General features: G+C 37.9%; 1 protein-coding gene across 3 annotated transcripts in view; it reads left to right on the top strand.

Moving 5' to 3' along the window:
• The window catches only part of AK8 (adenylate kinase 8), an 81609-nt gene that overhangs the window by 24234 nt on the left and 32262 nt on the right, over nt 1-25113 (top strand). For all 3 annotated transcript variants that reach the window (XM_072883283.1, XM_072883286.1, XM_072883284.1), the window contains 4 exons: nt 513-713; nt 3517-3648; nt 6508-6597; nt 19943-20084. In XM_072883283.1, coding sequence (XP_072739384.1) covers nt 513-713; nt 3517-3648; nt 6508-6597; nt 19943-20084 — 565 coding nt within the window. The remainder of the gene's footprint in view (nt 1-512; nt 714-3516; nt 3649-6507; nt 6598-19942; nt 20085-25113) is intronic.

The following is a 25113-nucleotide window of genomic DNA, read 5'->3' on the forward strand; positions in this document are numbered from 1 at the left end:
TCTGAGGCCCAGGTATGCTTTTAGTATCTTCCATTAGATGACTGTCAAATAGACTTAGCTCTGTATTGTCTGTTGAGTATCATTATCAATCATCCATTACAAAATAAAATCCTGACATTGCTCAATAAAAAAATCACGTTGGATGTTTTAGGAGTGGAATTAGGAGGGATGTTCTTAACTAAATAAATGGCTTTTATTTGCTGTAAAGGAGATTTGCTTATCAAAGGCCTTGCTTAAGGTTCAGTCTAAGAATTTGGAGAGCTATCCCCAGTTCCTGGTTCTTACTCATCGTGCTTGGCTACATGGGTAGGCAGTTACCTTGGCCACTTTCTGTCTGTGCATCTGCAGAGTAATAGTCAGCTGTCAGTACAAGTAGCAAGGGAAGTGCACAGGTTATTGCTTGTGCCACAATATAAAGCTCAGAGACCTTAATTTTGTTTAGGAAACTTTTTGGAGCTGAGCAAGACCTATTAAATCATCCTCTTAGTTCCTAATCAGTGTCTAACTTCTAGAGGTGTACCATACAACCTTTGACTGGCCAAGTGATCCGCTGGTACAGCAACGTTTGGTGAAACCAGAAGATCTATCTGAACAGGAGATGTCAAAGAAACTGCTGACATATCACAGAAACTTCCCTGGGGTTTTCCAGATCTACCAAAAAGTTTTGAAATTGATTAATGCAGACCAGCCTTCCATGGATGTCCTCTCACAAGGTAAATATGTACCTTTATGGCAAATCTGATAGTTGATAAACTTTTATTTGAAAGGTAGTTCCTTGCCATTAGAGACAGTTTGTAGGATCAGGATTAGTCAACACAGATGGCTCCCAGCTGAGTTGTGTTCTCCCTAGTGCAGTGTTTGGGCTGTTCCTGGTAATTCTTTTACAGGACTAGAGTAAGTGCAGGTAACTGGAAAGTCTTAGTTCCACAGTCCTGCCAAGGAACAGCTGACTCAGAGCAAATGTCACGGTTATTTCTGCAAGAGTCTCTTCTAAAAGGCTGCATTGTGGCTCAATTGTTAATCTCCCAAAGGGCTAGTACCTTCCACAAGTCTGATAATAAGAAGTAGGAGTAGTTCAAAGCCGGTAACATTTCATTATTTAAAAGCTGTTTGTGCTGGTAGCTTTTCTGTTCAACAATTCTTGTTTGCCCTTGCTTGACTGTAATGCAGTCTGACTTTTAATGTTGATTCTTCGAGAAGAGAATAAGGAAACTGCCAGGAAGACCAATTGATAATGTACTTTGTAGCTGTCAGTCAGTAGATGATCTGTTATATCCCAGTAATTTTGCATCTCAAAAAGGTCTTTTTTAATAGCAAGTGCTGCACTTTTTAAGATAAACAAGTAGGAAGTTTATATTCTGAATTTACACATTAATTACCTCTAAATTACTTAATTAAATTTAAAAGTTCATATCATCATTCATAAAGAATTCATGCCTTGAATTGTAAATAAAAATGTGAGTGCCTGAATATTAATTATTATTAATTAATAATGTAGTGAGATAAATTGAAAACTGAAATGAAAAAATCCTCTCTAGATCTTTTTTCTGCAGTGCATCAAGCAGCCAGATTTTTTTTTTTAAGAATAATTAGATGTGGAGACTGTCTAGGGGATCATTACTCCTAATTAACTTGGTTATTTACTGCAAATTAAGCATCATTTGTAAGCAGGGTGCTTTGCCTGTAATGTTTGTGCTTTTCAATACACTGGGTTATGGAAAATGTTCAGAATAACTAGAGCACTCCTTGGGTAGCTGATACTTGTTTTTTAGGAAGTTATGCAGCAAACGCACTATTTTCTGTTATGCTTTTCCAGGTTTTTTTGTTAAGTGTTTTTATTGCTACGGATACAGTTAGAAAAGAAAGAGGAGCGCTCTCATCAATATTAGTATTATTATGGACTGTTTCATACAGTTATAAAATTTTGTAAACTCTTACATTTTAATGCAATTACTGCTAATCTATGCTAGGATAGGTGACATCAAATTCAGTTGTACAGTGTAGTATCCCAGTACAGCTTGTGGCACTGGAGAAAGAGATGTATACAATCCTATGTGGTTGCCGTTTGAGTTAGTTTCTCAATACTTTAGGTCCGCTATCTAGAAATAGCAGGGCTGGAGTTTGCTGAAGATTTTTATTTATTACAAAAAGATTTTATAATGATACCAAAGTGTCTAGCAGAGGGTCCTCAGAAAAATTGTTAGTTAGTATACAGCGATGTGTTAACAATGGTGGTTAAAATACTGATCCTTATGGTGTTCTCCATCAATCCTTTTGTGTTTTCTTTTTTTAATATGGGCTTATGATTCATACAAACATTGATGTCTAAGCCTGTCCTATTTGTTAGACTAAAATACCATTTTATTACAAGGACTTTTTAGTCTAGAGGGTCTTTTATTTGAACTGAAGATGTCTGGGCTAACACTTAATTGTATCCATTGCAATTACAGTGGAATCAAAGCCTGTGTAGGTGTGCCCATGCTGTTTTAATCATGGGTAACCATGGCAGTCAGGGTACAGTGGCATGAACTTTAGCCTTGGCATTTGAATCGATGATCCCTGGAAAACCTGCATAGCTTGTGCTGGAGCTTGAGCAGCTCTCTTCACTAGTATTGTTAGCCATAAAAGGGGCATGGGGAGTAAGAGTGTTTGGCTGTGTCCAACTATGATCCTAATTTGTCCTCACTGCCAAGCCGTGTATTCTTTTAGCTTCTTGGTGATCTATCAGGTTCTCTTTTGGGATTGCAACAAAGTTCAAATCTCTATAACACAGCAATGTTGATGATGCTTCACATGTCCTGTGGTCTTTCCAAAGCTCTTATAACCTGTAGATTGACCTAAATGTAGTATTTCCTAGGCGATACAAAATGTAGAAGAATGTCCAATTCCACTCTGTTTGCTGGACATAAAAGAAGCTCAAATATCCTTTACATGTTATGCAAAAATGATGGACAAAAGAATAAAATCATACTCGGTCATGTGTTGTCAATGCTGTATTGTATCGTGGCATCCTATGCTACAAGTCTATAATATTGTAATTAGGAGTCTGTTAATCACACACACACAGCTGGACAAACGTCGTATTAATTTAACATCCTGAGTTTTTACACTTAAATATTTGTTCAGAAACTGCAGAAAGTATTAAATGTAATTATATCCCTCTATAATTTGCATGGTAAAATTGTACCTATCAAGCAAAAATTACTTCTGCTAAAAACAACATGATAAAAGAGCAATTATTAATTGAATCTGCTCTTTAAAATGGTTTGACATCTACTGATGAAAGAAAGTAAGGGAGTGTAATGATAGTAAGATTTCTAAAGTGCCTCTCAGTGTAAGTTGCTGACATGACGGTTTTATCAGAGTCCTGATTTTGGTTGGAATATCTAGATGTTTCAGTGATAAATGATGATCAACATAACAACCATTTAAAAAAAAAGAAGTTAATCAATGTTTTGGGTTTTTTTAAAGAAATAGGATATAAACTGTATTTCTTGCCTTTCTCTCCTGTTCTAGTTCTTACCTATGTCCAAACACGGCACCGATCAGCCGCCCCCTTTACACCACGGATCCTCTTTTGTGGACCCCCAGGCAGTGGGAAGAGCCTGCAGGCAGCACTAATAGCTCAGAAATATGGTGTTGTCAACAGTAAGTTCTCAGTAAATATGCACTTTGCTCAATTCCTCCTTTCTCTCTTTTTGATCATTTATCTTTTGCTGTCTGTCTTTCTTACTTGCTCATAAAATTTCTCTGTTTGTCCATTGCTATGGATGTCAAGTTTTTGAGGGAAGTGAAAAGTATTTCAATGAAGAAATATAAACCAACAGAGCATATATTCTGTGACAAACCAGCTCTAACATTTTTTTAGTCATCATTTTTTATACCCTTTACATCAGTATTTTTCCATGTGTTAGATTCCTGTAGCACTCTGAATTCTTTTGTGGATCAGTGGATCATGAGTAATGTCTTTGCAGTTTCAGCTGTCTGACCAAAATTGGGGCACTTTTAAAATAGAATTTACTCTGAACTTTAATGAAGACTCAGGTTCTGTGCATCTGAAGTAATGTATTGGAAAAGGAAGTAATTATTTAAAAGTGCATTCCCTTTCTTTTGTAAAGGAGGCCCAGAAAATTCTATACGAGGCTTGTCCATGATTAGCATGCTCATGTTAAAAAGTCCTATAATATGAATACACAGCTTGGTGATAGGATCGATGTGGTATGTGTCCATGCTCTATAATGTCTTCTGATAGTGGAGTAGCCATAAACTATTTTAAATAAATGTCTGATATCTGTAAAATTTGCCGATTATTCATATCCCCTGTGTTAAGTAAAATGCAAGTTTGTTTCATTAGTATTCTTTCAATGTATAAATTAAGTAGGTATTGATTTTTTATCTTCGGGATAGTCTTTAATAAGTGGAACTCACTCAGTTGTCCATAGCGATGTGCCAGTTCGCTAGTGTCTTCCCTGAACTGGTGAAGTCAAAAGATTTCATTGAACCTTCATTTGGCTTTACATGTGAATAATAACTTCAAGATCTAAGCAGTATTGTTTTCAATTACAGGTTTAGTAGATCTGCTCAGGAAATAAATAAATTTTTTCAAGTTCAAACTTGAACCTTCAGAAAAAGCCATATGCTTTCCATAGAATCGTTCCAGCTAATGGCTAGGTCTAGGTTTGTGCAGTTCCATTAAAGGCACAGAAACAGCTATGAGACTGTCTACCTATCAGTTTGGGGTTCTAAGTTTAGTATTTTTGTATTTAAAATCTTTATTTTAGTGTTATAAAAAAAAAAAAGACTGACTAAAATGATATCCAGTGAACCTGGTAAGGTAAATTTAAATTATTCAAAAATCTATATTACAATACTGATAGGTACAAATAAAAGTGATAGAATGTTTATGCTACCAGTTATTTTAGTATTGTTGTGTTTTATAATTTCATATTAAAAATAAATATTTGTAGATTTATTCAAAGCTATATTTTTAATAATTGTGTAATTGGCTTAATGAAAAATATGTTTGAATGTGTTAAAAATTAACTTGTTCTCGTGTTTCTGAATATTTTTTTAACTTTATTTCTAAAACTGCAAGTTTGATAGTGTTTTTATCTAGGTCAAAATTTGCATTTTTTTTAAAGTGACTACTATATGGGAGAGTTGCAGCTCTTGTTACTAAATACCATTACCACTGCTTCACCCATGTGTTGAATTTTATTTTAAGTATACTGTAAACCAAATATTAGAAGAATTAAGTATTTAAAATGGAGTGGGAAGGCCATAATTTTTCAGAATAGAATTCAGCATATACTTAATTTCCAATTAGGGCATTGGGATTGAAGCACAGGCTTAAAAATTTAATCCTATGTTTAAATAGTCTCATGAATTGGATTGAATTTAGGTTATACATATTAGTTGTCTTAAGTTGGGGTCTATGCACTGAGTTTATGTTATGTTTTTACACCATTTATTGTGAATATGAATTTGCTTCTCCAGGACAACTAGTGACTTAAAATTTGTGTTCATCCCTTGTCACTTAAACATCAAACTTCATCAGCTTTGTCAAAGAAATGTTCCTGTGGAGTTTTCTTACTCTTGTTTGCCAAACAGTGTGATTAACAGCGATAAAGCAGATGAAAGGGCTTGCTTCTTTTTGCATTAAAGTCAGTGCAGCTGTAGATGTTGGTGCTACTGATTTCAGAAAAGGTGGAATCAACTTATGATTATTCATTGAAAGGTCATGCAATAATGTACAGAGTGACTGTTACCTAATATTTCCCAAAACTGAGTCGAAACTAGGACTTTTTGTGATGTTGTGTAACCTCTCCATGCCTTAGTTCCCTCTCTGTAAAATAAGGGTCAGGACTCTTGTATCTAGCCCGTGTGGGGCAGTAAGACTGAATAATTTTGGTCAGAAAGTGCTATCCAAGCCCAAAGAAGCAGTGTTTCATGTACAACTGTCCTGACTAAAACTTTAAATCTGCATCTCCTGGTGTTCTGTGTATTTGAAGTCAATGATAATATTGCATTAGCACAGTTTTTTAAATATAATTCTTACATGATCATTAAATGATCCAGGGATTCACTTCCTTGAACTGCGTATTATCCTGCACCTCCAACAGTGAGGTTCAGATGCTGTTCAGCAGGTGTAAATTTATTCAGTAATTATAAGTTTATAAAAAGTGAAAACCGCTAGCAATCCCTTGAGTTATTATTTCAGAAACATATTTGATTAATATCTTTCTCTCTATCTCTGTTTTTAATATGTTCTTTGCCAAATGTATTCTTTTTTATTCAGTATTCTCCCCTGCTCAGTCTCTTTGCTTTTTGCTCTGCTTGGCCAAAAAAAAAAAAAATCCTAACAACAAACCCAAAAAACCTACAACTTTTATTTTATTCAGTGACCTTATTCCAGTATGCAGCTTCTAGCTTTTTTTTTTTCCTTTTCTTTGTTGCTTCCTTTTTAAAATTTAACCTTGTGTCTTTTTTGTTCTTCCTTCCTGTTAGTTTGCTGTGGGCAACTGCTAAAGGAAGCTGTTGCAGACAAGACAAAACTTGGAGAACTCATTAAGCCTTATATTGACAATGGATACCCAGGTAGGGCACATTGTTGTCTCATTAAACTGTAATTACAAATTTGTGGCAAAAAATAAATTGTGAGTGAATTTTTCTTGGTCAGATTCTAATCTGATTTACATCAGAGTAATCGAAGTTGATGAATTCCATTCATTACATGTGATTTGTAGCACTGTGTAACAGAAGTTAGACTTCTAAGCTCTTCGATATCTTCAAAGCAAATAGTTCACGGTTCCAGTGAAATTCAGATTTCCTGTACCCGTTCCAAAATTTGAATTCCGTGTTTTTATCTCTAAATCAAAATCAGAATTCTGATACAGATGTACAATTTTAAAATGTTTAAACTGTTATTTAAAGCACAATATTGTGTTTAATTTTTATTTCAAGTGAGTTATAGTAAAGACTCTGCTTTTATATGTGGATTTTGACTTTTAGAATGCTACTGTGGATTCCTCTACTTTCACGCAAATATTTTAAACTTAAAAATAAAGTTTTTTTGCACTTCATTTCTATCAGCATTTTAGGTTGCAGGAGGGGACTACCACAAAGAATATCTAAGCGTACTTTGCTTTTGGAAGGCGCTGCAGTGATTTCAGATAAATCATAAATACTGTAAGCTCCTTAGGGCAGCAGCTTAAACTTACATGTTTGTTAGTTGTCTTGCACAAGGATAGCTCTCTGTATGTGGTGGGTGTTAAAAATCAGAAAAGATCTGTAGTTCTAAAGGATAAGTTGTATTTCAGTAGTATTTAGAAGAATGTTTATTTTTGCCAAATTACAATGGCCTGGAAGAGGAACTTTCAGTCCTGTTTCTGGCAACAGGCCAAATGGTTACCAACGATACAAATATAAGGAGACAATCTTACTGAAGATGGAGAAATCTTGGTTAAGCTTCAGTGTTAATGGAATTTTGAGCAAACCCCCCCTGAGCAAAGAGAAATCTTCATTGTCTTTTATTTTTGGCAAGGAAAGTCATTTGGTGAGATGGGAAGCTTGAGAGTCCCCTTTTTTGCCCAACAGATTAATTCTGAGGCTGAATTACACAGATCTGAAACATGAGGCTATAAAATTAACTGAGGTTCCCTTGATACCATACCAAGAGATTCAGTACTTTCCTAAGCATTTCAAAAAGACTTTTGGCAGCCTGCAGCTCTGGGTATTCTATCCCTCTGTCAGTCACTTTATCAAGCCACAAGGTAATACATTTTAACTCTAAACTTCATCTCTAGTGAATGGATTGCAGTTATTCGTAATGCAGTAACTCGGCTAGTTCAATGTATTAATTTTCTGTGGCAGCCTCCATATTGCTGGGACTAGGAGCTTATGTGGGAACCATGGGAATGGAAAGCACGAATCTCTAGAGCCTGAAAGAGAGAAGCTGGGTCCTCTCTAACATAGGCACAGAGATCTAGGAGAGGATTTCCTGATTTGGAGATGCTGCTAATCAGAATGGCCATTTAACTCAAAGGCAAGAGATCTTAGTGTCTATTAATTGCAATGTATCCTAGATCTTTATGTGTGGAAATAACTTCCTCGTGTGTATAGTCTGATTGACCTGAATGTGGCTACTTGTGTATGAAGTCTAACTCACATGTGGAGATCATTTTAAGCTCTGGGCTTGTGTCTTTTTCATGGTATCCATGCATTTCAGAGTCATGTGTATACTGTAATTTCACTTTCTTCTCATCTCTGTGAAGCAGAGAACAGCCACTGTAAATACCTCACTCTCTAATTTCAGTTATGACTGAGATGGGAGTTTGGATGATTTATTTATTCAAAGATCAGTCCTTTAAGAGCTTTCTTTACTAAAGTGCTCTTTGTGTATTTTATAAACTTCATCTTGACCATTGAAGTTCCTTAAAGAAGATACCAAAAGCATTCCTGGTAGAGTAAAATAATTGCACAGATATAATTTTTAGCCAGTCATAAAAATATGCACATCCTTAGTCCAAGGGAGCTGCTTTCATTTCAGGAAAATGAAATTGAAGTTGTAATTCCTTTCTTCCTCCAAATTAGAAATTATTTCAGATTTAGATTAATTTTTTTAATATAGCATGCAGGATAAAGCTGTACAATGCTTCTGAATGTTAATGGGAATCATAACTATATTTCTGTGCATTGTGCTAAAAAATTCTCCCTTAGTTTTTGCTTGTATGCACTTATATTTTATTTGGTGGGACATACTACAAAATTAAGGGCTGAATAAAAGTAAGTGTTATATAGCAATACCAGAAATAATAAGTTCTGTCATTTTGCTAATCCTCCTCTCCCAGGGATAACAAAGAATGAATTTACATTAGTAAACACTAACAAGAATTCATTACTGTCCTCACAAGAGGCTTGGAGAAAATGAAAGAACATAGTGTACTGAAGAGGAAAGATGAGCAAAGACTCCTTGCTGTCTTGCTACAGAGTTACAACCAGGTTAATACAAAGGAAAGATTCTCACACTATTATTGACTACACTCAGTTTCAAGAAAATTGCATTTAAATAGAGTTAGTTTAGTCAATAGCAGACAGTGTTATAACTGGAAAAGCAATTAGAACTTCAAAATTTTCATTGCATTTCTAGTTACGTACCAAGTCAGCACAGTTGTTCCTTTGGGCAAGGAATCATGCAAATGATATTATCACCCTGGAACCAAAGACAGACCATGAGACATGTTGCACTCAAATCATTACTAGTCAAAATGAAACTAGTGCCATAAAATCTTGAGGGCATGCTTCATATATTCTTAAACTGCTTGCCCTGGGGACTGATCTCAGTGTGGTTTCCCTTCTTGTGGACACAACTGATTGCATACAATTAGTCATTTAAGATATGCCAACACCACCAAGATGTTGTGGCATCATAAAAAGGCTCAAAACCCAGCTTATTCAAAGCTAACTCATTATTGAGTTAGTGAGGCTGTCCACTGTCTATTCTGTTCTAGTTCTGGCTGACTAACTCGGATCTCTTCTTGGTTTTAGGGGTCACAAACATTCTTTGTATTGCTTTTTCCTGTACTGCTGCTTCATGTATACAACATGTATTTCAAGAACAGCCCAAACAATTCTATTATTCACCCCAGAAGGCAACTCAGTGCATTCCCATTTTCTATATTTTTCAGTGTTTGCTGTCTCATAAAGACCTTATCTCTTGCTTTATCAAACTTCTCAATTTTGTATATAGTGATTTATTTTGCTTAATGAAGGTAGCACAGATATTTTTGAGCCCATTAATTTTTTAATTCCCAGGACATTCTAGTCTACAGTTGGTGCACACTAGGTATTAAAAAATGCGTTTTCAGTGAGAAGTTCAGCAACCTGACTGCTTTCTGTCTGTCATAAACATAGAGTTGCTCCTTAGACAACCAGTCTGAAATGCACAGACTTTTCCTTTAGGATATTGTGGTTTTCACTGAATACTAGGCAACTATTGCTAACTATACTCTGGGCAGAAAATTACCAGCATTGGAGTCGGATACCAGTCTTCTAGTCACTAACTCCAGTTAGTTTAAATCTTGGTCAATAATGCTAAATTTAGCGCACACCATTTGCTTGGGCAGCCTAGGAAGACTTCCATTTGGAGTAAGAGGTTAGCGTAGTGACCAGAACCCTTCCCTAGACAGCAAGACAACTCCCATAAATTAATTAATTCAGTTTGATTCCTTCTGAAGTGTTACGAAGAGACTATTCCACAGACTGGTCCTCCCCTTCTAGTAACTCGGGCTATGGACAAATGATGCGTATGTAGATAGCCCGTTCATAGACCCCACTGGCTTGATGAACACCTTTACGCAGAATTTGTGTCCCCGGGTTGCTGTAATTCTGAGGAGGGCTAGACTGCCTTGTGGACCTGTCTCATTGAAAACATGGGCACGCATTAATTTAAAGTTCCATCTGCAGGATCTATGTTCACCATTGTAAAGATGTCTGTCAGAATTTGATACCCTGGGAGAAAAAAAAAATGCAGAAAGCATATCTGCTTTTTTCCCCCTTAAATGTTCCTGGTGTTTGCCCCTTGAGATGTTTGCATTTTATTAATGAAAATAGAAGCAGAAGCATTTGGCATTGAGGGCATCACAAAAATAGGAAAGGTCATCAGTCAGTTGAAAAGAAATTTGCATGCCATTCTGTTCAATTTTCCATGTTTTCATGGTGAAATAGCTTGGCGTGATCACTGCTAATTAATATATCTGTTTGCAAGGCTGCAATAAATGGAGCCAAGAAAAGTGAGATGACGGGAAAACAGCATGAAGAGCAGGGGGGAAAAAACCCACTCCCAAACCAGTAAGATTCTGCTTTTCAGCTGGGAGAACTGCTATTAGTTTGGGTAATTGTTTTTTCCACCAAAATGAAGATTCAGGTGGTAAAGAGAGCTGATTCATGGAAGACAGATAACACTGCACTGTTTGCAGCCTGTTAGAGTTGAACACAGACAACCTGTGTTGTTTTTTCCCCTTCCTTTTTCTATTTTTTAAGTAGTAATATCTGAAGCTGTCCCCAATGGCAGTCTGCATGTGGGGGGTAAAATCTGGAATTCCCTAATTTCTCCTATTTTCTAATAAAAACTATTACTGTACAAATGTAGATTTCCCCCCCCCCCCCCCCTTATTTTAAATTGGAATGGTTTTAAAGGGGTGCTTTTTGGTGTAGCCTCTGAAAGTTGGGGTCCCCTGGTGATTGTGATCACAGTCTCACTGAAAGCACTTGGGGGTTTTTTTGACATCAAATTAATATTCTCATCACTAAGTGTGAAATAAAGATTTGACAATAGAGCAACTTCCTCTTTGTTAAAAACTTGCAAAGAGTTTCAGAGTTGAAAGGCTGAGTAAATCTTTATATCTGAGGAGGTAAGCTTAGTGTTATTTTTTGTTTTTAACAGCGCTGTACTGGCGAGCTGCAAGCTGTCTGAACATTGGAGAGAGACCCTTTGGGAGCTCCATTGGTTTTCAGCAAGTCTTTGCATGCAGTGTGTTTGTACTAGCTGAAGACAGCGCATGGCTCTCTAAATAATTTACAAGTTGATTAATAGACTCACATGGGTATAATTAGAAGAGGGAGAGACAGCAGCTACAGTAACGGGTACAGTGCTTGGGGGAACTAGAGACTTTATTTTTTTTAAAGAAACTTTCTAGGGTGCTGGGCGTTTGAAGATAAGTTGGGAAGAGCTCAGTGCCTCTTCTCTTTTGAAGTGGAAATAGGACAGTTTGAATCCGTCGAGTTTAATTTTTCACAAGCTTTAGGGGCCCTGCAGTGCAACTCCCTTTTTATTATTGAAAAAAACTCTCCATTTTTCTTTCATTTTTCACACACATGCACACACATGCACACACACACAGAGCCCAAACAGTAGCTAATAAACAAATTGATTTTCTACTTTATTTAAGTTAGTTTTATAACGGCGCTATATGTTCACCTATATATACACCTCAATCACAAATATACTGTGTAAAGTTACAGAGATATTTATGAATACACCATACTTTAATGTATGCATTTTTAAGAAACCTTCACCTCTGTTTGACAATGCTTTTGAAGTAGCTCTGTTTTTCAAGTCAAACTTTTGACTTTTCCTCTGGGACTGCTACAAAGGGTTTTTTTATGGAAAATAGGTAGCAGTCTTTTTTCCTGCTAGGAGAAAATTGGTGGTCAAGAGAACAAAATAAAACTTAATTTTTTTTTTCTGTTTTAGGTGTCTATATTTTAATAAAAGATACAAGGTTGTAGAATAGAAAGTTTTACGTGAAAGCATATAGGCAGTAAGTTGTCAACTTCTTTCCTGAATTTTATTTTTTTATGTGTTGAATCACTACAATATGATACATTAGAGTCCCCTTTTCCTTTATTTGAAAATCTAGAATATATTTTTCTTTATTCTATGCAACATGCAACAATCAAAATTGCTATATCTGGCTAGCAGATGTTCAGGGCTGAAGTAACACTAGGGAGACTCAGTCTACAGAGACATTTTTAAAGGCCACCCCATTTAAGAGTTTAAAAAAAAGAAAAAAAACTAAAACCAACAAAAAAACCCACCCTGAAAAGCCAAGCCTAGAAGCCAGACCAGACACAATAAATGTGATTTTATTTAAGAGTCTAGTGCAGTTGTTTTCTGGAGCAATTGTGATAATCAGTCAGCTAGTGGATAGGGTCCCGCCCGTATAAATTTTGCCAGTCTCCTGGTTTTGCAGCAGTATTCACCATTATTATTGTTACTGGAGTAGCGATAGTCCAATATGAGGCATCATAGCTCGCAGGGATAGCGCTGCTGGAGTCTGTGGGCTTGCATGAGGGACTGGGTAAAACAGGTTGAAAGTTAAAACGTATCTACCAGATTTCCACCGTTCCCATTTTTGGTCGGGGGCATCTTTGTGCACCGCCAAAGTGCCACAAGCCCTCATGGATTTGAGTGAAGTTGTGGCCCTTGGCCATACAGGGCCTCATGCTTGTCAGGGGCTTTTAAACAGCAAAGCACAATATAAATGCTAAGTATTAATCTTTTCTATTTATTTTGATCTTTACAGCTGATAGTCTTTGTTTAAAAACTTAGAAATGTGGTGTTTCCTTTCCTGGTACTCTTCTTGCAGCGCTAGCTCCTCGGCAAAGGGCTGCTGACTGGAATTCTCTTTGGTTTTCTCTTTGGAGTTCGGGATGGGGAAATCACATGAGTTTTTATAAGACAACTGGAAGGAAGAGCGTGTTGCATATTGGCAGCATGCGCTCTTTGGAGTTTAACATCAAATTCTGGCTTTGGCTCTGTTTCACTGGGTGCCATACATACAGAATCAGGCTCCTATATGAAACACTTTTTTAATGACAAGCAAAACATTTAATAGCTCTTGTGTATCACTTTACATTTTGAATGTCCCTTTAATGTGGCTGCTAGGTGTCAGGAGGAGCAGCAAGGGGAGAGACACAGGACTGGGCAGCTGATCCCGCTGCTGGGGATCTAGAGTGCATGCTGGCACCAGGCCTCACTGGTAAGCAACGACAAAGCCCTTGACGTCCTCTCTTCTCCATCACATGGTGAATGAGTATTTGGTATAGAAAGCCAAGATGTTTTTCTCCATGTTTATCAGACCAAATTTGTTCTTTTCTGAATATTATCACTGTCAAAAAGGGTTTTGTAGGCCAAATTCTGCCCTGTCACAAGCCCTGTGTTCTTCAGTAGAGCTGAACTAGTTTAGAAATAGGGAGGAAATAGGGAACTTGGATGGTAATGGAAACGATGCGTTCGATGGGTTAGAACTACGGTTCGTCTTGTGTCTAGCTATATTCCCTCTGCAGAAGCTGAAGAAGTAGTAGTGCAAATACACATTTTGTTACTAGCTTCAGAAACTTTCAGGTTAGAAACATCCCTGTGAGGTAATTCAGAGTAGCTTTTGTCTTGCAGGTGGGTAAACTGAGGCAGGAAACCTAATTCAACTCGCGTCACGCCGCAGTCGGTGTGCGAGCGTGGATGGGAGCCCAGGTGTGCGGATCTTGACCTTGGCGTCAGCCCGCTAGATCATCCTGTGACTCACTGGCAGCCTGTGCCATTAGGCAAATACACACGGACACTGACAGCATCGCAGAGGCTATTTTTAGGAGTAAAAAGCTCTGTGTGTTTGTATGCTGGATACTCGGTTTGAACTGAATTTCCATGGCTAAATCTGAAGATGCCACTCGCAGGTAGAGCAGTGTAAGGGGCTGGAATCTTATCTAGCCGCTCAGTGTGATCTGATGTAGATTCCTGAATCTCTAGCTTGATAACTGTGAGAAAGCATGATGCACTCCTTTAACATGCGTTTCTGAAAGGCTTGATTTATCGTGTATCATTTGATCGATGATTTAGGATCGTGCCTGCTTTAAAAATGTCATCACTTCCTCTTTAATACAGCTAATTCCTATTTTAAATTACTAAATACCTCCAAAAAAAAGGAGGTTCTAATATATTTGAAGAAACAAAAATATTTAAAATGTGGAAATGAAATATTACTATCATATGTATTTTACTGTCTTAAAATACTTATTCCAGTGCTTACGGGAAGCCCTTCTCAGCAGTGCTGTATAGGTAAAACGAGCGAGTGGAGACTGTGTTTCTGCGTAAATTTTCTATTTGATGAAATGACTAAATAAGCGTTACGGGACTTTGCACATGCCAGGTCGGTATTATTTGCTGTGGTGCCTCTTTATTTGCCGGCTTCCCCTTAGCTTCGAACATCCCGAAACCAGAGGCGCTTTCAGGTTCCCCGTGACAGCCCGGCCGTGTCCGTCATTAAGGAGGACTGAGCAGACGCCGGAGCGGTCTCCCTTTCCGTGAATTACCGACATTTCGGCCGTTTAAAGTCGCTGCCGCAGCGGTGGCTGCTGCCCGCCGGGCGGCTACCGGCTGCCGCCGCCCCGCGCTGCCCGCCGCGCCCGGCAGGTGGCGGTAGAGAACAACCAACGGCGGCGGCGAGCGGAGCGGGGCCGGGCCGGGCCGGGCCGCGGCGGCGGCGGCGCCGAGCGGGGCCGGGCCCAGCCGATGCCCCGCCGGGGCTCTGCGGCGTGAGCGCCCCGGCCTCCGCCCGAGCCCGCCGCCGGGAGGAAACGCTCCCCTTCGCCTTGCTGCATGGGAGCGAAAACGGGCCTCTTCCTCCCGCCGCCGCCGTTTGCATTGAAGACGCCTATGGATTATTTTTTATTATCTCCAGTAAGCAAAATTGGCGATATGCTATGAAATGGAAAAATAGCCCCTTTTCACAATTCTGGTGTGTTGGCAGGATTAAATTAAAATATTGATCAACCTGCCCGATGGTAAATCACTGTTAACTCTGTCTCAAACACATTAAAAACAAATTGATACGCCCTCTGAAGACCTTAATGTGGGCAAGAAAATAGAATACCTCCCTGAAAGGCCCAAATAAAATGACCCGTTGTGAATAATCCACAGTTTATAGAGCAATAAGATAAGCAAATCTTATGCTTTGCTAAATTTAGGATTGACAGGACAATCCAGAAAAGTAGCCTTCGGCAGTAGCTTATACTCAGGGCAAGATGTTAACTGTCAAGTACTGGGATCAAGCCTCAGGCATCAGAATTAGCTGTGAAAGTCTTCAGACCTAGCTAAAAAAAAAAATCTCCAAGAGAAGGATAAAGGGTAAATGGACCAATATCATCAAAAGGACCTTAAACTTTTTACAGCACAAAGCTGACAGAATTTATATCTCCAAATGCATTTATGCTGTACTTAGAATTGAAGTTTCATAGGTTTGGAGAAGTGAGTCAATACCCTTCAAAAATCTGTTTTAAAGGGAAAGATATGGAGAAGGAATCAATTTAAATATGATAATTGTATAGCTTGGAGCACTGACAGCATTGAAGCTATTGGAGAATAGTGCCCTGTAATCTCTCAAGTAGTGTTTTTGCCTTTCAGACTGTGCCTTTAATGTTCTGTTACTTTTGTCTTGAGCAGATGGTATGATTTTGTCAACTGATTGCCTGATACGGTTTTCTATTAGTCCTGCAGATCTATGGGTTGGGTAAGAGCTAATAGGCCACGCTCCTATGAGTTGCATGAGGAGGTACTTTTCATGAGAAGTACCTTATACTTGTGAAAACCTTTGAAGCTCTGGGAAGTAAATTTATTTTTTAAATGGTCTGCTGGAAGGTGCTGATTGACAGGCCTGGAGACAGAAAATCTCTAGGTGTCCACGCAGCAGTTCCAGGATGAACAGCAGCGCTTTAAGCCTCTGTACCCTGCCTGATCATACCCTTGAATTGATTGGATCACTTCTTAGGACCACAGCTGCTAATTCTGCTGCATAGTCTAGACCATTAACATGGTCAAGACAAGCTGGGAGATAAAGGAGATACAGTGTGTGGTATTGATGTTAGGCAAGAACGTATGCATGACGGAATTACCTTTCTGTATGGAGCTGGTTGTGGCCTCATTCTGCCATGTATACAACTTCTGAGGTTCACTGTGACTTTAGTCCACAGGTATGTACAGTGCTCTCAGGGTATCACTGTAGCTCAGCAGCTCTGCAGCCTTACTTCTGAGGGGTGAATTTTACTCCTGTACCTTGATTTCTTGCCTTAATAGAGATGTACTTCCACATTACCTAATCTGGATATCTCTTTGTAGCACATTGTAATTTTTACAAGAAACTTATCTTTGGACTTCTGTAATGATGAAGTAAAACCTCTCTAGAGCCTCATTCCCCCAACTTCCAGAGTTGGAAACTCACACAAGCTTATGTTGAAAAGGAATTGATTATTCAAAGCTCTTGTGCTTCATAATCTACTTAAAACATGTAGATTGACTGTCTCATCAGAAAAGCTCTACATTTTACTTTGCTGTATAGCCCGTTGGGTCATGTGCTTAAGGCCAGGAGACCTCTGGCTAGTTACTTACAGACTGTGCCCCTCCAATTACAGGTTATTAATTTGCCTTACATTCAAGAAACAGTTCCACATGAGTGAAAAGGAATACCATACTGCAGAGTTCTTCATTACCTACTCTGTCTGTACCACAGCAAAATAAGAATAATACTGATTTCTTTCTTCCTTTTTTTCTCCTTTTTTTTTTTCCCCCTCTGGTCTGTGGAAGATGTTTTACAGTTTTAATGCAGCTGTTTTAAGTGTGACTGTTCCTGTTCAAGGGCAGCTGATGTACTTTGTAATGCCATTGAACAGCCAACAAGCTATGTTCCCCTATTGTGTTGAAGTGATAGGTATGTTTGCTAATCAAGAGGAGAGCAGAGCTTGCTGTCTGACTTGTTTATGTTTTATTTCTCACCATCAAGCTTTAGAGGGAGGCACAGAAAATATGTAAGCATCTATATTATTCAGTGATGTATATGTGTACATGAGTGTACAAACAATCTAAAGTGTATTGCTGATATCTTCTAGTCAGTCATCGTTGAAGGTAGCGAGGTGTCAGGGTTACCAGTATTATTCGAAAAACCCCAAACCTGGCATGCCATTAGATAAATTGTTAATTAATTGTCAGTGCATCTTGTTAGATTTTTTTTTTTCCTCTTGTGATTGCTTTAGTTTTGTTCAAAAATAGTGACCAAAGTAGAGGATTTCGATCATCAGGATTCACAGGTGGCCTATGGGAAGTGATCAGATTGAGGAGATGCTGCCTGGTTCCCATCACAATTGCTTTTTCATTTTCTTGTAGGCTGTAGTGTTTCTCTTCCCATATGCAGGATGGAAGCAATTTGGCCCGTGGAACTGGAGAATCTCCTACAACCTGCTGGAAGCCCGACAGCACAGTATACCCACTTATTTCTCTGTGCCATTCCTGGGGCTTTCACCCTCTGCCCTGACTCCCTCTTCATCTCACAGGGATGTCAGCTCCAGCAGAATCCTACCTTAGTGCAGTTTTACTCTTGGGTTTGTAGGTTTCATTCAAAACTGCAAAACTGTCTTTAAGCATTCTGAAAATGTTTCAAAAAAAACGTGTAATTTGGCATCTTTGTAAATCCATGTTAATGATTCCAGTAGGAGTCATGATAATATAACATGCAAGACAGAAAGTTTAGTGCTGCACCCAGAAATTCAAGACTACCAGGAAAATTCCACGGGTCTTTGTATGGAATATATTTTGGGGGAAGAGAAGGTGGGATATTTTTTTTCTTTCTCCCTACCAGGATGTCTTGGATTTGTATTAGTTCTTGTAACCTGGAGGGTAGGGAGAACTGCCCTGCAAAGAGCACTGAAATTCTCCTGTTATCCCCTCTATGCCTGCCTGCAGCTCAGGTCCTAGATAGATAAGTATCATCTGTCTAATAACATTTCTGCCTGCTGCTGCACTGTTGTATAGTTAATTTTATGAATCCCATTTTTAACAGAATGCCTAGTTTTGCATTGTCATTTTGCTCTCTGTCAAGTGTCTGATTTTATTCCATTCGTTTTTTGTTTTAGCAGATAGAGAATATTACTCTCCTTAACTTGTTTTTTTATAATGTGAAGTGGGTATCCTCAATTAATACACTAAGCTGTTTTCTAATGAATTCCCTGTGGTTTTACTCCCTTTTTGCTGGTACATTGAATCCTGAGTGCAATTCTGTAAACTCAGTAATTTGATTATTTAAAGGAGAAGTAATGAATGTCATGATAGAGGTGTAAGTCTTTAGGAAATATTAAATTTCAGGAAGCAAATGGATTCTGCTGTTGTGGTTTAAAATCTGCTTGTACCCAGGGTATAAATGTGCACTGCTAATAATATACTCTACTAAAATACAGGCACATTCCTGTCAGCTAGTCCTAAAGCGAATTGCATTGTTAGAAATCTGACGCTTACGCTCTCCTACAAGCCCTTGTTGTTGTATTTTTGTATGCAGATGCAATGGCAGAGTGAGTATCAAAACATCAACACTCCATGATGTGGATTTATGTAGCATTTTTTATTGCTTGTTTCCAGTAGAGGCAACAGTGTATTAGACATACAGTACAAATAAAGAGAAGGGACTCTCATTGCTTCTTGAAAATTGTTTTGGCTGCCTTTTTGGGAAGTAGCTTGAGGTGATTTTGCTGACCTTTCTTTGGGGTTATTTGACACTGCACCCAACACATTGCAAGAGTCCTTGCAAAATTTATAGTCACTGTTGTTGAACCTAAGAATTTAATTATTCTGTAAAAAGAAAAAAAGTTACAAGATACGTAAGTTTAAGTATCTCGATTGAAATATTTTACTTTATGAAGGCTATACTGAAAATATGCAGGATACCTCCTTACCACTGTGTCCCATTAAATAGAATTTTAAAAGCTGCGTAGTAATTGTAATCCCAATCAGCATCTTGCTGATGTTCTCTCATGCCCTAAAGAAAAATAATAATGGAGGAAAGAGAACTTTTATCTCTAAAATTAGGGAGTCATCAATGCAGTAATTACAGTAGTTGAAATACATTTTGGAAATTTATTTTCAGTTATAAAAGCTGCAAGCTTTTGGGCAAATTGGAGAAATATCGCATCTAACCTGCTGTGGCAGAACCATTATCAGCTGCTAAGTTAAATACAGAACACTACAGAAATTTCTTTCCTGTTTTAGGATTTCTTTTACACAACTCACGTCATTATTGTTGCATTTTGATAAGATTATGTCACTTCATTGTGACATCAGCCCAGTATGGCTGAGAGAAAAAGTACATTGCAAAATTATGTAGGCATCAGTTTTTACCAAATACTTTGCTTCAGTCCTACAGTTCCTTATGAGTTTGGGGGTTCCATGGCAGCACAGTAACTATGCAAAGTCAACAGTAACTCCTCTCTCTAAAATCTATCAATCATAAACAGCAATAACTCCTTGTGGTTCAGTTCCCGTAGCAGTCTAACCAGAAAAAGTAGTTTGTATCCTCCTTAATTGCAGACTCAGCAACAAAATAAATGTCATCTTTTTAATCCTTTGCAGTCCCAGACAACCTTGTTATGAAGATCCTGGCAGGACGCCTAAACACACTAGACTGCATGACCAATGGTTGGGTGCTTTATGGCTTCCCAAGAGACATAGAGCAGGGAGAACAGCTGCAACAATCACATTTTATTCCAAACAGGTAAGATATAAATTTAGCAATCATGACATTACATATATGAAAAATTTGTTTATGGAAAGATACAGGTCTTTACTGACATTGTATAGGCTGTTGCATCTTATTTATTTATTCCGTCCTTAGCTAGAAAAGGGGTCTTGCTCCTGGAGAGTAGGAAATAAAGCATTGGCCTTACAAATCCTCCAGATGGCCAAACTGTGGGAGAGAGAAGAGGTTTGTTCTTCTGGTTATTTGTTTGAGTTGCCTCTAAAGGCAAACTATAAGAAATGGATTAAAGTTTGGATTATATCAGAAGGTGTGTTTTATTTGCAGCAGGAGGGGGGATCTACATCTTCTTTCTTTAGCATTGGCATAATATTATGGAAATATATTAGTATTGCGAGGAGCTCATTATGAGACTTTTGGGTTTTGTGAAATAATTAAAAACAACATGAGAATTATATTTTATTTGAGCTATAATGAAGTGTTCAGAAATGTAATATGAGAGAAATGAGCATAAAAAGAGAACTGTTATGATTGCCAGGCAAATAAAATGGAGTTACTCTTTACAGCTGGTCCAAGGGTGGTGAGGATTTGAAATGCTGGTGTACTCATCAAAGCTGAGAAGCTTCTCCGTTCCCCTCCAGGGGTTCCTGGTTCAGTCCATACCACTGGCTGACACAATGGCCGCTCCAAAGGCATACATTGGAAATTTGTAGTCCTTATGCTTCCAGGAAGCTTATTCTTATCTAAAAACTAGTAGTGGAAAAGGTATATTACCCACATAAGTGTTTAAGTTGGCAAAGTTACGCTTCCTGTGTCTTCTGTGTGGCTGCACTCCGTCCCCCTGCCACTCCCCGGGGCACAGAGGAAAGATGTAAAAGGGTAAGGCTGAGTTGGAGAGAGAAGAGAGGAGAGTGAAAAGGGAGGGAGCCAGCAGTCATGCCATCAAGGTTTAAAAATGAAAGTATGTGAAAACAGCAGTAGCTTTATTAAAAGTAAGACAAAATACATCTTAAACAGGAATCCATTTCATGAAAAAAGGGAGAAAGAATCTTGAAACTTATGCTAGACTCAGTGAAAGAATATTTCCCATGGATTATTCTTCATGTGCATTTAGAAGGTAGGTCCTGAGTCCCTAAACATTTGTCTGAGTACCTGAGATCAGTGTGAATACTCAAGTGTGTGCCATGTGCTCCTTTACAGGATCGAGACCTCATCAAGTGAGGAAGAACAACTCATTATAAAATTGCATGTGTGGAAATTTGGCACTGATCCATTTGCTCAGCTTCCATTTTCTTTAAAGAGCTCTGCACATTCATATCTGAGTTAAGAATTTGGCCCCTGCTATTTTATACAGGGGTTGAAGTAAGGGACAAAAATAGACATCATGCTACCTGATTGATTTTGGAGCTGATATTTTCCATGAAACTGAAGTAGTAGGTATATAAGGGAGAGAGGGTGATTATAAGCAAAAGGACATATTGCAGCATAGGATAGCAGGGCAGTAATTCAGTTTCAGTTGTGATGCTAGTTATAAAACACTATCTGCAGAGGTGGTGTTTCTGACATCAGGAGAAAAACCTGATAGAATTATAGCCTTGAAATCAATCTGGGAATAGGATACAGAAATCTATAAATCAGACACAGAACAATCTACAAAGTCTCATTTTTAGGAGGGCTCTGTTGATGAAATTAGATTAAAATAAATTTACATATATATCAAGTTTATTATTAAAATCTAGTCACATCAGTGAACAAAATTATTTGTGAAAGAGTATGTTACTCTGTGTTTTGAACTCAAAGTAGACCTCTTTGGCTGATCAGAACACAGAGTTATTGTCTGCTTGTCAAGTCACAAATCTATTCCTTAGAGCTAATAAATGGTTAGTGTTCAAATACTATGTTTTATCTGACTCCCACCTCATAAAGCTAGTACACATAATACTAAATTATACAGCATTGAGCAGGATCAGTCTCCTGACTCCTCCATCTTATGGAAAGAAAAACAAACCTAGTAATTGATGGTAGAAAAGAAGGAAAATAAAGTTATTTGAAAACAAACAAAATGGGCTATAAAGTTTGTTAAAATGTAATAATAAAAAAACTCATACAGCATCAGCCACTGCATCCAAAGAACTGCCCTGGAACAAAAAGGAAAATAATTCATTTTCCACTGAAAAAGTAAGGTACAGGGTGTTCTTTAAATTAGAATTTGCAGTAGAGGAAGGGCTTGCTTACAGACTGGTACAGGAAGACCTGCCTGTATCAGACAAAACCCGTCTACCAAAGAACTGCTCTTTCTGTACTCAGAGAAGACATGTATTGCTTTCTATGTTCCTCCCTATGAAGCAGTTACTGCTTAAGTGGACAGGATCCTAATCGTATTGAACTGTGGCAGCCTTTAGGGCAAATAAGAAGCTGAATCTATTAGTGGTCTCTCAGCTTTCTAGTAAAAGAACACAGTTAACCACTTAGTGCCTACGGTAAGTGGGAATCCAAATACAATTACAGGTTGGCATCTGAAGCTCAGAACTACTAACGCAAGGACTGAATTCAGTTCCTCATCCAAATGAGTGTAAATAGGTATTTTAGGGGTTTTTTTGTTGTTAATGCTTGAGCAACAATAAGAAATATGTAGTATAGCCATGGATAGTTCTAATATACTGAAAACTCTATTTAATATCTACCAAAATATTTCTTATCCCCTTCTGCTCTCTCCCAAACTTACAGCTACAATAAGATTCAGCAGCAACAGTGTCATCTGTTATATATCTCTTGTCATTAGCTTCAGCTGGTTCATGACCAGCTGTCTGCTGGTTCCAGGCCAGCTTAAGGCAATCAGCAGTTTAAGGATTCCCTGAGCCAGAGGGTCATCTGGACAACTGTCTAATAGCCCATTTTCCTTGACTTTATAGTCTCTTTTTCAACAATGTACTTTTGGCCTCCACCAAATTGTACAGAAAGAAGTTGCACTTTTTCACTGGGTGTTGTATGAAAATACTTCACAGTGGTTTTTCTGGGTTCCTTTCTTGTATTGCGAAACAGTTCTAAGCATTCCCTGTTCATGTCTCCTAACGCTTCTGATTTTATAAGCCTCTTGTATATGCCTGTTCAGTCATCTCTTTCCTGAGCAAAGAACCTTGGTCTGGTTATCCTTTCCTTTCCTAGAAGTCATTTCACTCTTTGGATCATCCTGTCTCCGTTCTCTACCTTCTCTAGTTATGCTAGCTGTTTCTTTGCTGAGATGGGACAACTACAACTGCTTTCAGTTTTGAGGGTAGCACTGTGTACTGGATGTATATATATTAGCATAAACATTTTTTATTTTGATCTTAACTCCATTACTCATAATTGCTGATATTCTATTGGATGTTATTGTGATAGATTTTGGAAGAATGTCCTGTGTGTGTAGACTATGGTAACTATATAGTGTCTCTTTCATTGAAAATATACTGAAAAATCACGAAGTGTCACAAATCTCAATTGAGTGTGTACAAACTGATGAAGGAGCCTAAAGACCCTTTAACTCAAGATCTCTGTAGTTAAAATTGTAGCCAGGTTTTTGTTAGAGTTCTCCTCAAGCCGATAAAGCAAGCCCTTCCATCTGTGCCAATGGGCTCTGCTGCTAAGTGCATGCTGGGATTCCCAGTTCCTCCATTCCATCATTTCCTTTGGGTTTTTTTCCATCTGATCCGAGTCCAGGGTCGATTGTTTTACATTTCAGTATTGATTAATTATATTACAGTACTATCTACAAACAATACAAGTGGGCAGACAAAGCTGGGCAAGGGAGAGATGAACTTGAGGATTGACCTATCAATACATATATAATATATTTCAAATACCCATTTTTCCAATATTAAAGTTTTTTCTTTCCCAGTAGAGAAAATAAACAGCACTAGCTTCTCCAGTGCAAGTTTTCCAGCAGTGTTTTATTTGGTCTTCAAAACGATGTGGCTGTATCCCCGATTATGTCATCTTTTTACATAATACATTTAAAGCTTATTTTTTATCACACTGCTAAGAACCTGTATTCAAACAGTTTAGGATAATGAAGTTCCTAATTTCTAAGGTAGAATCTGTGAATATGTTGAAAAGGGAAAAATCAGAATGGAAATTTTTTTTTTTTTTTTAACTATTTGGTCTTTACATGGGGCATTCATATTTCTGCAGCTGATCCCAATGTGGATTAGGGATAATAAACAGCCTATTAATGGAGGCCTGAACTAGGAAATGGAGTTTGAATCAGCAGCAAAATTCAATGGCTGGCGAAGGTTAATAACTCCATTACTATCAGCTCTATTTTTTAGCCGTTTGAAGAGCTAGGTGTTAGCCTTATCTTACTCCTCATTAATTGAGCTAATAGAACCCCAGTGACCCTACCATGCTGCCATTATCTGAGAGTTTACCAGACGTGGACTGGAATACTTATCACTGAATATGTATTCCTCGGATTCATTTTTATTTCAGAAATATTTTTGTTAAAGATTGGCTGTCTTCAGGTTTCTTTTTGTCTTTTCATTTCCTTGCTGCCTTCTGTAACAGCTACATATTTGGAAATTAAATGTAAATGACTTAATTAAAATCCTATCAAGGAACAAGCTAAGTCCCAAAATAGTTGCATCAAGGAAACATAATAGTGATTGAATTATTCTGACATGGAAAAATCTTACAGGGCGTTTTTAAAGCTTTGGCCTAATTTAAGTGATGGATATTGTGTATTTATAATAGATGTGGTTTTAATTGATGGCATACAAAAATCTGATGAGTAACACAGAAGAAATGTTATAATTATATCTTCTTATTTTCTCCTCATTTTTGGGGGTGGGGGGTGGGGGGGGAACAGAAAAATGATGTGGTAATCAAGGTACTAAATCAGTACAATAAAATTTGCCTGCACCAGGGAGAGAGAGAAATGGTAGGAAAAGTCCAAGTGACCTATGTAGGATTTGGCTTAATTTATAAAGAAAGTAGTAAAAATAATAAATGGGCAGACCAATTCTCTGTTTCAATCATTCTCTTTTTTTTTTCTCTTCTGATTAGAAAGCAG

Source organism: Ciconia boyciana, chromosome 18 (assembly GCF_034638445.1).
Source record: "Ciconia boyciana chromosome 18, ASM3463844v1, whole genome shotgun sequence".
Classification (NCBI taxonomy): Eukaryota; Metazoa; Chordata; class Aves; order Ciconiiformes; family Ciconiidae; genus Ciconia; species Ciconia boyciana.